The sequence below is a fragment of the Anas acuta genome, chromosome 19 (genome assembly GCF_963932015.1).
Source record: "Anas acuta chromosome 19, bAnaAcu1.1, whole genome shotgun sequence".
In the NCBI taxonomy this organism is placed as follows: domain Eukaryota; kingdom Metazoa; phylum Chordata; class Aves; order Anseriformes; family Anatidae; genus Anas; species Anas acuta.
This window is the reverse complement of record NC_088997.1, coordinates 6,139,190-6,153,859: the sequence shown is the minus strand read 5'-3', so window position 1 is coordinate 6,153,859 and position 14,670 is coordinate 6,139,190. Positions and strand designations below refer to the sequence as shown.

General features: G+C 45.7%; 1 protein-coding gene across 1 annotated transcript; it reads right to left on the bottom strand.

Annotated features, from left to right (window-relative positions):
- Positions 1-2,304: 2,304 nt before the first annotated feature.
- GUSB (glucuronidase beta) lies at positions 2,305-14,360 on the bottom strand. The gene is made up of 12 exons (XM_068655727.1): positions 14,087-14,360; positions 12,341-12,523; positions 11,694-11,875; positions 11,065-11,207; positions 10,361-10,548; positions 9,325-9,477; positions 8,322-8,500; positions 7,783-7,929; positions 6,545-6,629; positions 4,853-5,029; positions 3,801-3,936; positions 2,305-2,527 (listed from the first exon to the last, which is right to left on the bottom strand). Exons 1-12 carry the CDS (start codon positions 14,321-14,323, stop codon positions 2,373-2,375), a joined length of 1,965 nt encoding a protein of 654 aa, XP_068511828.1. The 5' UTR covers positions 14,324-14,360; the 3' UTR covers positions 2,305-2,372.
- Between the last annotated feature and the right edge of the window lie 310 nt (positions 14,361-14,670).

The following is a 14,670-nucleotide window of genomic DNA, read 5'->3' as shown; positions in this document are numbered from 1 at the left end:
GTCTTGCTGCAATCATTCTTATGCTGCATTCATGCAGTCCAAACAAGAGCTTGAATGAACTCAGAGGCCTTTTTGGACTCAGTCTGAGCCTTAGAAACTGTCTTTAAAGTCAGTACTGTAATTCTGTTTCTTGAAATGTATGAAGTTGTGATCTCTTTGAAAGAAATTGTATGCTAGCCGTAGAAGGATTAAAGCCCTTGGGTCCCCAGAGATCCCAGCTTATAGAACTTCTGCAGCTTCCTTGTGTCTCGCTGAATGTTGTGTGCACGTGGGGGTGTAAAGGTTGGGCAGCATTGACTTGAGGCTTTACTGTTTACAGTTCCTTAAGCAACATGCAAAAAACGTTAAGTATGTTATTTTTATCAGTTCCTTCTTTCCTTGGTCCTGTAGGCCTGCTTTAAATTCTCTCTGACAAGACCACAAAGTATCTGGAAACTGCTGTATATTGTCCTGGGTTTGGGGTGCGGGGAGGGCAGGGGGGGGAGGGAGGGAGGAAGGGAACTTCTGGGGAAGGGTTGGATAGGCGGGCTGGGTTTGCAATTGCACTGAGCTGTTAAGAACAAGCAGGAACTGATACTCTGAAGTGTGTGCTTACCATACATGTGCATATTAAACTTTGCATATGTTTTGCTGGACTGAATGAACGTTATCTCTTTCTCTTCTGCAACCGCAAGCCCTGTGTATGTCATAATGATCTGAGCTCGTTTGTAATGCATTACCGATGTTAAATCTTTATTTTCACGTGGCAGCTGTTGGTATGTCATGCTGTCTGTTGAAAGGGGGAAGAAAATGGTTTTAAAAAAATGTCTAGAGAGCGAGATGTTGAGATGGATTTTGAACACTGGAAGTGGGCTTAAATACTGTTCACTCTTGTATCAGGTTACATTAGAGCAAGTGTCTTTTTAATGTGGATAGACTCTTATATTCTGGGTTTTTAGTTAATTAGAAAATCTGTAAACCTAGCACGAGAGTAACCATCAGGAATGTTGATAGTATGTTCTTTCTTTTCCTTTAGATGTTCAAGAAATATTGTTTCGAAGTCTGCAGTAAACATGTATGTTGTTATTCTGCATGTGGCAATGCAAAGTGTTGTTGGTCCCTAATCACATTTAAAGGAACAAATTTTGCTGCCACCGCACAACACAAGCAAGTATTTTGTTTATATTGGCAGGTGTTTTAGTTACTTTCTTGAGGTACTAACGGAAGAGCCAATTGCAGAAAAAGTAAGCATAGCAGCAGGTTCACACAGTTAGCAGTGAATTGGAATAATGAGACTATGTAACTGCCTCAACTTCCAAAACTCAGAAGGCAGCCTCTGTTTCTGTGGTTCTGCTGTGGGTAATGCTGCTGTTGGGACAATCCCAAGAGCTTGCAGTAAGTTTGCAAACCAAGTATCCCAGGCTCTTCTGTGAGTACTGGCACAATCTGTTACAGTCTAAAGCCTGGCCTTTGGAGTTCTCTAACACTGGCGTGCAGCCTGAAAGGGAAGTTACTGCACAACATTACTGTGTAAAGTAGCATGTGCACATCAATTTTCACATGATCCTACCCCCGAATGATTCAGGCCAGCATCAAGAAGGCGTAGATGAAATTTGCCCCCTAGAATGCTGTTACTGTAGTGTGTAGTGAGAACTGAATATGAAGGAAGCTCTTCCATGCTGGAAGGTAAAACTGCATCTAATAGCAGCAATTCTGATACTGTGATTTAATAGTTCTAAACAAAGGTCAGTTGATGTAGTACCGACCTATCCAACATACTCCACCTTGCTGCTATAGTATGAATTCCATACTGTATCGGAGTACGTTGGGTAGCCTGACAGGAGCGGTTCACACCCTTCCTGGATGCTGTTAGCTCTCAGAATCTCTCAGCCAGCCACAAGCGTTCTGTCCAGCTTTAAATACAAGAAGTTATATAAATTGTCTGTAATCCTGTGGCCAATACGCTGTGATCTGAGTAGTAACAGGTAGGGGAGGATAACTGGAAAACCTCACTCGCATTGGAAGGATGTGATGCTCATTTAGAGTAGCTTGGATTTTTGAAGTCTTCAGCATTGGTTTCTGTTGTGTGTTTCTTTTTCTTTTTAATTTTTTTTTTTTTTTTTGCAATAAACAGATACCTCAGTTAGGATCTCTCTAACTTAGCTCCTTGAAACTGAATATTTGTTTTGCTACCTGGAAACAGGAAGCCTACAGATATGGCTAAGCATAGAAAAACTGATGTTTCTGATCTGCTTTGTGTCATAGTAACTACTTCAGGTGCAGTAGAAATTGCATTAGACTTGCAAGACCTGTGTCAGGCGTAAATGTTATTTAAACAGAAATTTAATGAAAAAGTTCTGCATAGTACTCAGCTGTAATACCTTTTCATTTCATCATAGAAAGAGGATATGTGATTTCATTATAGGAGGAAGACAGCTTGATTCATTTGCAATCTTCCAGTATCTCTCTCTCAGAACAAACGCAGCTGACTTGGGTTGACGCTGGCGGGTAAATATTCCTTTCTTGTTCCCCAAAACACGCGTGGTCCCTGTAGAGAAGTTACAAAACAAAGTATATACAAAATGCTCTTATATTCCCCCATTGCAAATTGTTTCAACGTATGTACTAAATCAGGTTAGGTGGAAGAGACCTATGCACTGTTTTTCCTATACAACGGGGAACCGTTGTGTTCAAGGTACAACGGGGAACTTGGCAATATAATTTGCATGATCTTGGCAAGATCGACTGATAAAAGTGAGCAATAGAGCTGCAATTCATTCTGTTTACAACTGGAAGTCGGTGACAGTTAATTCAGGTATGCCCATTAACTTCATCAGCATTATATTTACAGCAGATGCTCCTTCTGCCTTTAGTGCCACCTCGTAACCTGATGGTGAAGACGTCAACTACTAATTGTTTTGCTGTACTATCCTTTAGTGATGTCCATATCCTTTTTGCCTATTTTAGCCTTCATAGGAAACTAGAAAAAATGATTTCAACACACAGACTGGAACTGCATATGTGTACTTAAATTTGTCTACATCTTTCCATCATCCTATTTGAAACTTGTATTACTTTTCTGACTGCTTCTGTGATGACTTAACTTTTTAATACCTATGTTGGTGCTCAAAAAATGATTCTTAAAGGTGTTCCTCTGAAATGAACACTGACTGTTCACTACCCTAACTTGCTGCAGGTGGCATATGCATAACTGGTTCCTTAATAGGTCTCCTTCTGAGTTGTAATAGTTTAATTGCTGTGTGATTGTCTGCACTGTAGTGCCCCATACCTGGGAAATGCACTTACCTTTAATTAATAGTGGATTCAGCGTCAAGGTAGACCATTGTCTACCATTGTGACATCTGGCCCTCCATTGCTAAACCTCAATACCAAGTTAATAATACATTATTTGAGGTGCCCCATTATTAAGGGCAGTTGTAGATGAAATATGAAGCCAGGTGCTTCCCTAAAAGCTAACTGAGACTCTGAACTGAGGAATGCCAAGAAAGAGATATAATCTGTCTGCTCACAAGCTTCCCTTGCATTCTGCCATAGGGCACTGTCTCATGTTCTGGCTAGTATTTTGCAGGTGAAAAACTGTTAGAGAGCTGGAGAGAGAGGATGCACTAAGCCATGCAGAACCTTCCCTCCTGGTTCTAGTTACGCTGGGCTACTGTCACAGAAACCAGCTATATTCTGTTTTCATAAGCAGAGGATCCCTTTTTCCTACCCTACAGCACAGTATTCTTTTTGTGTGTCATAAACCAGCTTCAACTTGCAGGAAGGATGGAGAATTGTTTAGGATATAAATATAAGCTTACCTTGATTAGTCATGAAATCGGCGAAGTTCCAGATGAGCTCCCCAATCACGTACTCTTTCCTCTTTTTGTCAAAAACAGAGTGGTACTCTCTCAGCATAGCTTTCTGATACTCCTCGCTGAACATAAGAGGTGGATCCTACAGCCAGGAAAAAGAGATGGCCTTGAATGAAGGTGACAGTTAATCTCAGCAAAGGCTCCATGTTGTTCACTTCTCTTTACTGGAGACCTGCTTCCTGAGGACAAGCTTTACAGGTGCTCAGTCTTTTCATTGCCACTGCATTTACAATAGCTATTTAGTGAAGATCAGCAATTACTGAAATTGCAAAGGGAAATGCATCAAATACTAATGTAAGGGACATCTGGGGAAAATCTGTGGTTTTGCTTTTAATGGTGCTTTATGATCAGGATGGGAGTGGCATCCCCTGTGTGGGCTGGTGTCATGAAACGAATGAATGTCTGCTCTCCAGTGTTCTATCTTCCAGTTAGGAATTTTCTACAAATGCCAAAGTATGGATTTCTGAATGCCTCTTTTAGAGGTTTACATGGGAGTAAGTTTAAATTGACAATTAACGATAGCACAGTTGCCAGAATGGTTAATTGTAAAGGGAAACACACTGTAGCTTAGGACCCAAAGAGAAGTGTTACTTGTTCCACACAGGGAGTGGAGCTAATACCAGCAGTCAGCACTGTTGAAAACTGCTTGCCTAGTGGAAAATGCAGGAGAGAATGGCTTTGGCTCTAGAAGTCAAAACTGGTATTCTTATCTCCCGTGAATGAGAACTTAATAGCACCATGCAAAATGCTCACTGATTATTTTTTTTCTTACCAACAACTAAAAAGTTAGGTAGAACCTTACCTCTTTGCTAGTCAGTGGCAAAGCTCATTGCTTTCAGTGAAGCATGATTACAATCCTGAGTCTTTTGGACTTTGATCTAATGCATCTTAAAATTAAGTAGTCAGGCTCGTTGGTACCAATTCTTTGTAATTAGATTTTGCTGAGACCCTTTAGGAAGAGCAGTGATTCTTCCAACTAAGGCATCTACAACACTTACGCTGTGAAGTCCAGGAACTGAGTCAGCTCCGTATTCACTCTGAATAATAGGTTTTTGGTAGGTTTTATACCAGTTCTCAAACTGTGCTGTGAGTTGCAGTGGAATAACTTCCAGATGGCCTGGGTCGTGATACCAGGAGAAGTAGCTATTTACACAAATTACATCCACGTAAGGAGCCTACAAGAAATAAGGTAGGAATGGTTTGTCATGGAGCTCAGTGTAAGCAGTCTTCATTCATAAACTAAATCTTGGTTTCACAGAATTCCGTTTTGTTACCTGTAGAATAATGCCTTTTGTCCCATTCTTAAGACCCTCCCAACATGACATGTTTCCCAGAAAGGAAAAAAAATTAACAAGGCAATGGTGTATTTGGCGTTTCCTCACAGATTTAAGTCACAGCAAAGAGTTAAACAAGAACAACCCATTTCATCCTTAGGTTTGTTACAAGTTTTAGGGTTTTGAAGATGTCTCTGGCTTGCTGGTACTTGTAGACATACCGAATATTGGAATGTGATGGTCAAGTTAGTAGTCAACTACTTTGACTAGCAACTAAATTTGTGCATCAATGGTGCAATACTAAAAAAAAAAAAAAAGCATTCTGCAAGTTATATGCCATTTCTACCACATGGGCAGTATGATAAAAGGGCACAAAGCCCCCTAAAGTGATGTTGTATGTAACTTGTTCAATGTTCTCTTAACATGTTTTGTAATAAAAGAAAAAAGTTCTAATATCACAGCAGTGTATGAGATCTGTTCTTTGGTTTTGTTTTTCTTCGTTTCCTCACGCTTGTCAGAATGTGGTGGTGGGGCTGAGATGGTCTGTGTGTGCGTGTGCCTGATATAACAGCAGGATCCAGGAGCAGGATCCTTCCCAAGTAAAGCCCCAGGATCTTTTCCTGGGGTGGGGAGGCAGAGACCCCTCAGTTACAGAAGGCCATTCCTGCTAACAGGAGGAGAGCTTCAAATGTTTCTATGATTCTATAACCTGTAGCAGGGACAGATGGTAGCATCACATCTACCTCACCTACAAACTCACCTTCTAATAGTGTTGATTGTACACTAGTGACACAAAGTATTAAAACCACTTTGAAAAATCAAAAGTGAGGTAGGAACTACCCCTGAGACCAATTTGTGTGTGCTACAGATGCTTCATTCATGCTATGGCCAGCTTGAAGCACAGGCAGCCAAGGAAAGTACCTTTCATCTAATTACACAGCGCCAGGGTTCCAATTACGAAGCTGAACTTGGGCTAAAAGAGCTTTTAGATTATTCGACATTAACAGACATCTGCCAAAGATGAGCTAGAGCAATTCAAAGCAGGAATTAAGGCAAAGTTTCCTTCTTCAGACTCCCACAAAGGCTGTTAGCATTTTAAGAGGTTTAAGCTTTGGTCTAATTGCAAATGGGAAGCCTGAGCATTAACAGACGTGATCACAGGAATAGCAAAGCATCACCATGCTACCAGAACCCAGGGGGTGATCCTGTGCACTTGACTCAAGATAACTCCTCTTTTCTCTTACAGACTTTTTGGCTGCCTACAGTGATGGTGTATGGTAATAGAAACTACAATGTAAGTTTTCTTCTGCCTTCCCTTAAATATCATTAGAGCATTTGGCAAGGAGAGGGAAAGAACCATAAAGCAACTGACAAGAAATGTAATGTATGAATTAAAAATGCTAGAAATTAACTTACACCACGATCAACAGCATAGTTGGTATCGGTCACAAAGGTTACAGGTCTGGTGGGATCGAGAGCTTTAGTGTGAGCTATCAGTGTCCTGTTTGTAAACAATAAAGGAAAGAGTTCAACAACAGCATGGAGAAGCAATGTGGCCAAGTACAACCTCACCTTCCCAAGCTCCCTGTCTTTTTACCCACCTCAGACATACGGAGCTTCTTTCAATTTAGTAGGCAGAGTACTTTTAAGTAAATACTGCAGGACACTGAATGATTATCTGCTACAATGTGCCTGCAATTCTAGCCAGTCCTGTAGAGTATAAATATGATGGGAGACCTTTATCTGTCACAAAGTTAATGTTACCCCACCTGAAAAGGAGCAGAGTGGAAGTACACCAAGCACAGGTATGTTACCTTTTCTGTTGGGGCCAGGAGTTGTTGGAGAAGGGACAAAAAAAAGTGAGAATGTGATGGGAAGCTTCAGAACAACTCTGGGGATGTTTCTCCAAAAAACACTAAGCCCTAGGCCTATGCCACAGAAGACAAAGCAGACTGGCTGCTGTTAAGGAGATGTTAAGTGAGACAAAGAATGGGAAGGTCAAACTCTGCTGCTACTTCAGCACTGCAGGAGGGTGCTGGACCATTCCGAGGAATGAAAATTCACAGCTCTCAATGAGCCTAGAGCTACCAATGACAGTGCTACCCAATTTCAGAGATTACCCTTGGCTATCCAAAGCTTAAATCTTTTTAAAGATAAAACCGAGGGGTCTGTAGGGACTCAAAGCAGTGACTTCGAAGTGGGGTGTCACTAACACCTGCAGAACAAATAACTAGCACTAGCTAAAGAAACTCATCTATAGAATTAAAAGCCAAATATTTTATAACTTTACTGTAATTTTCAGACTTAGAGAATTTAGCACTTGTCTTCTTTAGGCAGGACCAAAGAATGACCCATTCCCATCAGGTCTGCTTTTGCTTGACCCTTAACTCAGAAGCGATGCTCAGACCAAATGGAATCCTGGTAATTTTGGAGATGTTTACTGATTCAGAAACAACAGGTTGAGACCATTATGTGGTCCTGGACATCAGTTCAACATATGCAGAAGTTACGCTTTTAGTTTGCATCTGTCAGTACTGTCTCAGAGTTCATAAAAAACGCTGGCCTTTTCTTTGTTACTTCTCTGTACCATCCCAAGGCATGAAGATGCATCACTTGCCAAGATTGAAGCCTCTGCCCCGTGTGCAAGCACTTACTTGAAGTAGTAAGCTGCTGGGGGCAGCTCTGCTGCCGGCTCGTTGGCTACTGACCACATCACAACTGACGGCCTGTTCTTATCCCTGCGGATCAGCTCCTCCATCACAACAAGGTGATGCTGCAGTGACTTGTTCCCAAAGCTCTCACTGAAAAGGAAACAAGGCCAGGTGAGGATACAAAAGTCATCCCATTTGACTGTCTGATAACTCAGGGGGTGTGTAAGCACAGCTGAGCCTCGAAACCAAATACAGCTTCTGCCCTATTTCCCCAAAGCTTGCTGCACAGTTCAGGGCCGTGATTCGGACTCGTTAATCAAGCCAGATCTGACGACACAATGCCCATGTGGCAAAACGCCCTCTGGTTGCCCAACCTCTCTGGTCACACGTGGCATTGGGGGAAGCTTCAAAATGCAACGGGCTGATTTCTAAATAGAGCAAAGTACTTTCATTATCAGGGAGTTACAAGTTGCAGGACAGGAGGGGGAAGCTCGTGATAAGGATAAGAAAGAAACGTGGGGAAGGGTCTTTCATGCACTTACGGCATTTTAATCCCCACTCCTGGGCACTCGTCGATCACCACGATGCCATAGGCATCGCACAGGTCCATGATCTCCTCAGCATAGGGGTAGTGGCTGGTGCGGAAGGAGTTTGCCCCTAGCCAGCGGAGCAGGTTGAAGTCCTTCACGATCAGGGCCCAGTCGAGGCCTTTGCCACGGATCTGAGAGGGAAGACAGGAATGGCTTCTCCCTGCTTCTCCTCACACCTCTGCTGGGCAGCCCTCCTTCCTGCTCGCTCCCAGAGCATTTCCAGCCCCACACACTGCCTCTAGCTTCCCACAAGACCTCTCCGTGCAGTGTTTGTCTTTCTGAGCACAACCCCATGCACAGCCACCAAGACACAGGGTGCTTGGAGAAGCAGCCCCAAGTGAGAACCTGCACTGCAGCCACCTGCCGTTTTGGGAGGTGCCCTGCCAGGCCACCCTCTCCCTCCACAGGGGTTCTCCATGAGGTAGGGCAGGGCTGAAAGTCCCCAGGTGGTGAGGAGAAGCCCTGAAGGAGCAGGTTCAGGGCTGGGCTGGCCCTGAGGTGAGCAGCACGGGTGGGGATGGAGCCTCCGGAGGGGCTGTGGGGCCTCCCTGTGGTCAGGCTGTGCCTCGCAGCCCTGAGGCTCAAACCTCCCTGCAGGAGACTTTGCCCCCTCTCACTTCTTGGGGAGGGAAACCGATGAAGTTGCTATTTCTGACTGGAAGTGGTGGCTGGGAGGTTGTTTAGATCCTCTGCCAACGCAGCCTGGGCTTAGCCATACACCCTGAGAGGGGCGTTATGACTCTGGCAGGTCTGGGCATGGTGTCCCCTTATTATTATTAATTAATTAATTAATAATAATAGTGGCAGCACAGACCCGCACCCCTGGCAGCTCCTAGCCTGAGAAAAGGGTGTGAGGAATCAGTCCCTTTAGGCAGAGAGGAGGTGAGAGCAGGTATTGCCTTGGCAGCACCCAGCACAGTGCCATTAGGTGCCCCGGTGGGTGCCATGCACTTACATCCGCGTCCTCGTGCTTGTTGACCCCGTGGAAGTAGAAGGGCTTGCCGTTGATGAGGAACTGTGTGCTGGTGACGTGGACGGTGCGGATGCCGACCGGGAGCGTGTATACGTCCTCCAGCAGCGCCTCATTTGCCTGCGCCTGCATTTTCACCTGCAGTCCCGAGGGGAAGATACACATGAGGTGCTGGGCTTCGCCAGGATCCTCTCTTCTTCCCCTCACGTGCAGGGGCTAGCCTGACCTCCCATCCACTTCCCAGCCCTTTCTCGCTGCCTGCTCCTCAGCACTGCTTCATCTACCTTTTGTGGTCCCTGCATAGCTCTTCAGGAAGGAAGCAAGATCTGACTAAATGGAAAAGAGAAATCCAAGCTGGAAAAACTGAAGGATGAAGAATGAGGCCTGGATGACCCTTCTAGGGCATATTTTCCCCAAAAGCTTCTTTTTCCTGTATTCATCCAGCTGTTTCATTGCCCTGACAAGGCAGCGGTATGCCTTTTCTCCTCTGCACCTTGATACCAGGCAATGACTGAAATGTCTGCTCACAAAAGCCATGTTTCTGAGCCTCTGGAAACTCACAGCAGCTCATCTGCCCTCATTTGTGCATCTCAATATCACTGCTCCCCCTCGACTCACACAGGGTCTGCCAGGCTCTTTCTGTTGAACTTTCGTCCAGCAGAGTGGGAAGAAAGCTCATTGCACAGGAAAGCATGAGAAAGAGGCCAGCAGCCTCTCAGTTAATATGGTATCTCCTCCCCTATATTGTTTCAAACAGTCCTTTTGAAGGAGGTAGATCAGGCCATTCACGTGAGGGGCAAGCATCTGAGAGCGTGGCGTGCCCCCCTCTTCTCATCGACTGACCTTTCCATTCGGCACTAAGGAAGCTGGCAAAGCTTGATTTGATTACAGCACGATTAGCAATGCCATTCTAGTGATGTAAACAGGATCCAGAAGAGTAAGGAAGATGGGCCATGTGGCAGCTCCGTAATGCTATTATACAGTGAGAGGAAATGCAGGCAGAAAGAGATGGCATTATTACCTCTAAGAAGTAGCGGTATCCAGGGTTCTCGTGCATCAGATAAGGCCACCAAAGATTTGGATTTGAGACTTTTAACACTCCAACTGGTCCATCACCTGTAGCAACCACTCTTCCCTCTTGGTCACGTAAACTCAGGGACAAGGAATAGAACGTGCTGCCGACTACTGATACCTGATATTGCACCTTTGCTAGTTCAGAGAACAACAAAAAGACAATCAGAGACTGGCATGAAAGGAAAAATACATGCATAAAACACTGGAAGGCTTTCACACAGAGCAGCATTAAAAAGTCAGGGAGATGCAGAACAACAACAGAGAGGCACAAATTTTAAGAAGCATGACCTGTCTGTTTTGAGGTCTGGAAGTTTCCAGGAAGATTTGTGTATCACAGGTTTGGTACTTAGGGATAATCGTGCTTTAAGTGGCAGGAAGACTGCTGCCCCTTCTGAGAAATTCTACTTCTAGAAATAACTGTTTGTCCCTTCATTTTAAAGATAAGGTCTTGCAAGTACTTGTTTTTACTTCTTGCTTTTGAAATTTTTATCATATTCTTGAAACTGCTGAGCTGTACAATAGACCAGCTGAGGTTAAAAAGAAAGCCACTACGAAAGATATTCCATTGGACGCTTGCAGGATATTTTCTCTACTGCCCTTGTCATCTCCATTTGAAGCCTGAGGTAGCTGCTGTAATTGTTCTGAACCTACCAACACTCTCTGTTGAAGTAGTTGTCACAGTAATATCATCTATGTAGACAGAAGGAGTGGTGTAAAGCACAACCGGGCGATGGATTCCAGCATAATTAAAGAAATCAAACCTGATGTTCTGTACAAAATAGTTCTTGGGATACCTGAGTGAGCAAGACAGGAAAAATGGCCGCATTATGTTTCATTACACAAGAACTGAAGGCAGCATACGGATGCTAGCAATGTGCTAGTAAAACAGTCCTTATTGGATCTCTATTTCAGAACTGCTACTGATGCTAGGCTGAAGGGGATTACCAGTTAACAAACATCTACTGCACTGAATAGGTTTGATCCTTCAGGATAGCAGGTACTTGCACTTCCAGCTGAACTGAAGCTTCTCAAATCTGCCATTGATTCAGCTTGGCAAATCACTTAATCTCAGTTCCCTGTGTATAAAACAGATGGAGTAGTTCAGTGTAAATCTCATAACACTGAAGCTTAAACTTCTCACTGCTTGACTGATGAGTTTTGGTCTATGTACAACCCATTATTTGTAGGTTGTGGGGAGGGCCTTAGAAGCAGCAGCTGAATAAATTCCCATTCTCTCATCCCTGGGTTAACCTCAGCAAGGCAGCGGTTTAGCAACTTACCTTGTGTGGTCATTCATGTACTCAATTGACCCTGGAGGCAGAGTGTGGGGTGTCAGTGTGTTATTCAGTGCAACAGTGATGCGGCAGGGAATCTGCGGGCTGCTCTGGACAATGCTGCTTATATCTGCTTCAAAAGGGAGGTGGCCGCCTTCGTGCTCCACAACCTGCACTCCATTGACCCACTGCAACGGAAGACAGCCATGAGTCCGAGCGGTCAGGTTAGGTTTTTGTGAAAAGTTTAACAGTGAGACGGGAAGGAGTACAGCGACAGGCAGTTGGATTCTCAGTAACACCGGACTTTCTTCTAGGCTCTTATTCCTTGTGGGCTCAATCTGGCAGCCCTTCCTTACTGGGAGCTAAGTCTGCAAGAGTCACTGAGAGACTGTTTTGGAAAAATCGGTATTTTGTCCCTTCCAGGCCTGCAGCAAGGAAATGCTTTATTGACTAATTCTGTTTCTGGAGGATCAGAGAAGAGAGAGCTGGGAAGCACAGCCAAGCTCTTTGCTGGCGGAAGATAATCAAGAGCTAAGAAAATCACAAACTGATATAAAAGCTTTAGCAGAAACCTGTTCACTAAACAAGCCATGGGACAAATTTTAGCTCAACACGATCTTGGAAACACATACACAATTACCCGTGCAACGTACCACAACGGAGTAGTAATGGGCGCTCCCAAACCGGAGCACCACCCTGAGGTTGTCCTGAAGCCAGCGCTGAGGAAGCAGCACCTCCTTCTCATACCAAACCCAGCCGATGTAGTTCTCCAGGTTGGGGTCTTGAGTGATATCATTGAAGCTGGCAGGCACGGGCATGTCAATCACAGGACCAGTCTGGAAGGAATTGTACAGAAAAGGGGGAGAACAAATCATTTAAAAAAAGAAATTCTACTGTCCTGGCCATCCAACCTGACAGCCTCAGAAATCAAAACGCCTTTTGCAAGTGGAAATATCTGGAAAAACCTGTTAGAAATTAATGTGATCTGTCACAGGTCCTATGCAAGACCCACTTAATACTACACCCTGCTCCTACAGGATGAAGCTGCTCCTATCTTTTCCCCTCCTGGTTTGTAACGGGGAAATGCTTTCATTAATAGCTTTGGCACTATCAGAAGGGTAGGAGGGAAATGCCCAGGTGAATGTTCAGCCTGACAAAACGTAGTTTCTCTTGCACAGCTCTAGCCTTTGGGGTGCAGTGCAGGCGTTGTGGCACCAGCTCATTGATGCAGGGTGCTGCTCATCGGGCTATGAGCTGTGGCAGAATGGTGGCAGAAGCTTGGGATGTTTTGGGACAGCGTCCCCAGGGAAGGACTATGGAGACTGAACATACTTAGGCTGAGAACAGCCTTTCTCACTCCCTAAAAGCAACATAGATTCCTGAGAATTACCATAGTGATAATTCACTTGCTTGTTACTAACATAAGGATCACAGGCAGGCAGCGTAGTGTTGTAACGCATTTAACTTTTTGGTAACCGGATTCTATTACACAAGAGAGCTGTTCATTTTTAGCACCTGCTGTGCTCGTGATGTTGCCGAAACGAGCACTGCAGCAGCCTGCAGCTGGGGAGCTTCCCCTTTCCTAAACGAGCTTTTCCACGAAGAGTGGAACGAGGAAGGTCTGGTTGCCTAGGGGCGAGCATCATGTGCGGGGCTGACTCAGCACCGAACTGCACCAGCACTGCAGAGAAATGCACCCCCCTTGGTAGACATCAGAAAATCCTAGCAGGAATAAAAAGACTTGGATGGTGAGGGGTGTTTTGCAGCATCTGATGCAGGATAACCTCTGGCTGGGGTGGCCATAATACGCGTCTCCTTCAAGGAGATTCTCTGACCCTAAAGTAGGGTGGGTGTATCCCCTTCAGCCCCATTAGCAGGGGTGTTATCCAGGACCCTTCTCCTCCAGCTCTCCCTTTCTGCTCTTTTTCTTCTAGCAGCACAGGGTCTCTTCTCCCCTCTCCTTCCACAATTAGGTGAAAAAAGCAGCCAAAAGGCTGAAGAAGAACCCAAATATTTGCATGCACAGAACCCACAACTTCCATAGGAGTGGGAAGGGGGTGAATTTCATCCCAAAGTCCATCGGAGCAGGATAGGGATGAACTTAAGAGCAGACCCAAGTCCAAGTGTGACTCCTCCATGTGGGACAGGGGCTGAAGGGCGCCCTGCCCGGCCACATTTAAGGCAGTTTGGCTCTGCAGGGCGCAGGGGAGCGCTGTGTGAGAGCTCCTTGTGTGTGGAGCACCCGGCACCCAGAATCCCCTCAAGGGGAGAAGCAGAAAATCACAGCAAAACGGGGCGACGGTGCCCGGGTTAGGGGATAAAGAGATAAAGGAATAAGGAGATAAGGGAATAAGGAGATAAGGGGCTCCCCGCCCGCCCCCCTCACGCCCCCGCTGTACCTCCCTCAGCGGCCGGCGGTACCAGCGCTGCTCGAAGCCGGCGGCCCTGCCCGGCGAGAAGTCGGCACGGAAGCTCCAGACGCCGCCGAGCTCCTTCAGCTCTCGGGAGGGGCTCTCCCGGGGGTACAGCATGCCGCCCACCGCCCCCCGGGACCCCCCGGCCGCCGGTACCGCCGCCAGCAGCGGTAAGAGCAGGCGGCAGAGCCCCGCCACACCGCCCGGCGCTGCCGCCGCCATTTTGGTTGTGGGCAGTGCCCGCTGGGGGGGGGGGTGGCTCTGTCTGTGTCGTTTATTTATTCGTTCTTTTTATTTATTTATTTATTTTTTCCCCCCATAGTGGCTTGTTGAAGTGGGAGGTGCTGGGCACCCGGCGGCACCTGGGGGCGGGCAGCAGGACGGTGCTGCAGTGCACAGCCCCATTGGGACTGACCCTGAAGCAGCGCTTCCCGTGCCGGACGCGTCCCCTCAGAACTGCCTCACGAATAAAGTGGGACAGAAACAAGTCTCCCGGAGGCCAGGGAGGAAGAAAATACCACCTGATGGGTTTTAATCATACAGCACATTTATTTGTGGTTAGCAAGCTG

What these genes read in the sequence shown, in the direction of transcription:
- GUSB (XM_068655727.1), bottom strand. Translation starts at nt 14,323, where the DNA reads ATGGCGGCGGCAGCGCCGGGCGGTGTGGCGGGGCTCTGCCGCCTGCTC. An exon ending in TACATGAATGACCACACAAG is followed by an intron (nt 11,208 to 11,693) that starts GTAAGTTGCTAA and finishes TTGCTCACTCAG; the next exon opens with GTATCCCAAGAACTATTTTG. An exon ending in TACTTCAACAGAGAGTGTTG is followed by an intron (nt 10,549 to 11,064) that starts GTAGGTTCAGAA and finishes TCTCTGAACTAG; the next exon opens with CAAAGGTGCAATATCAGGTA.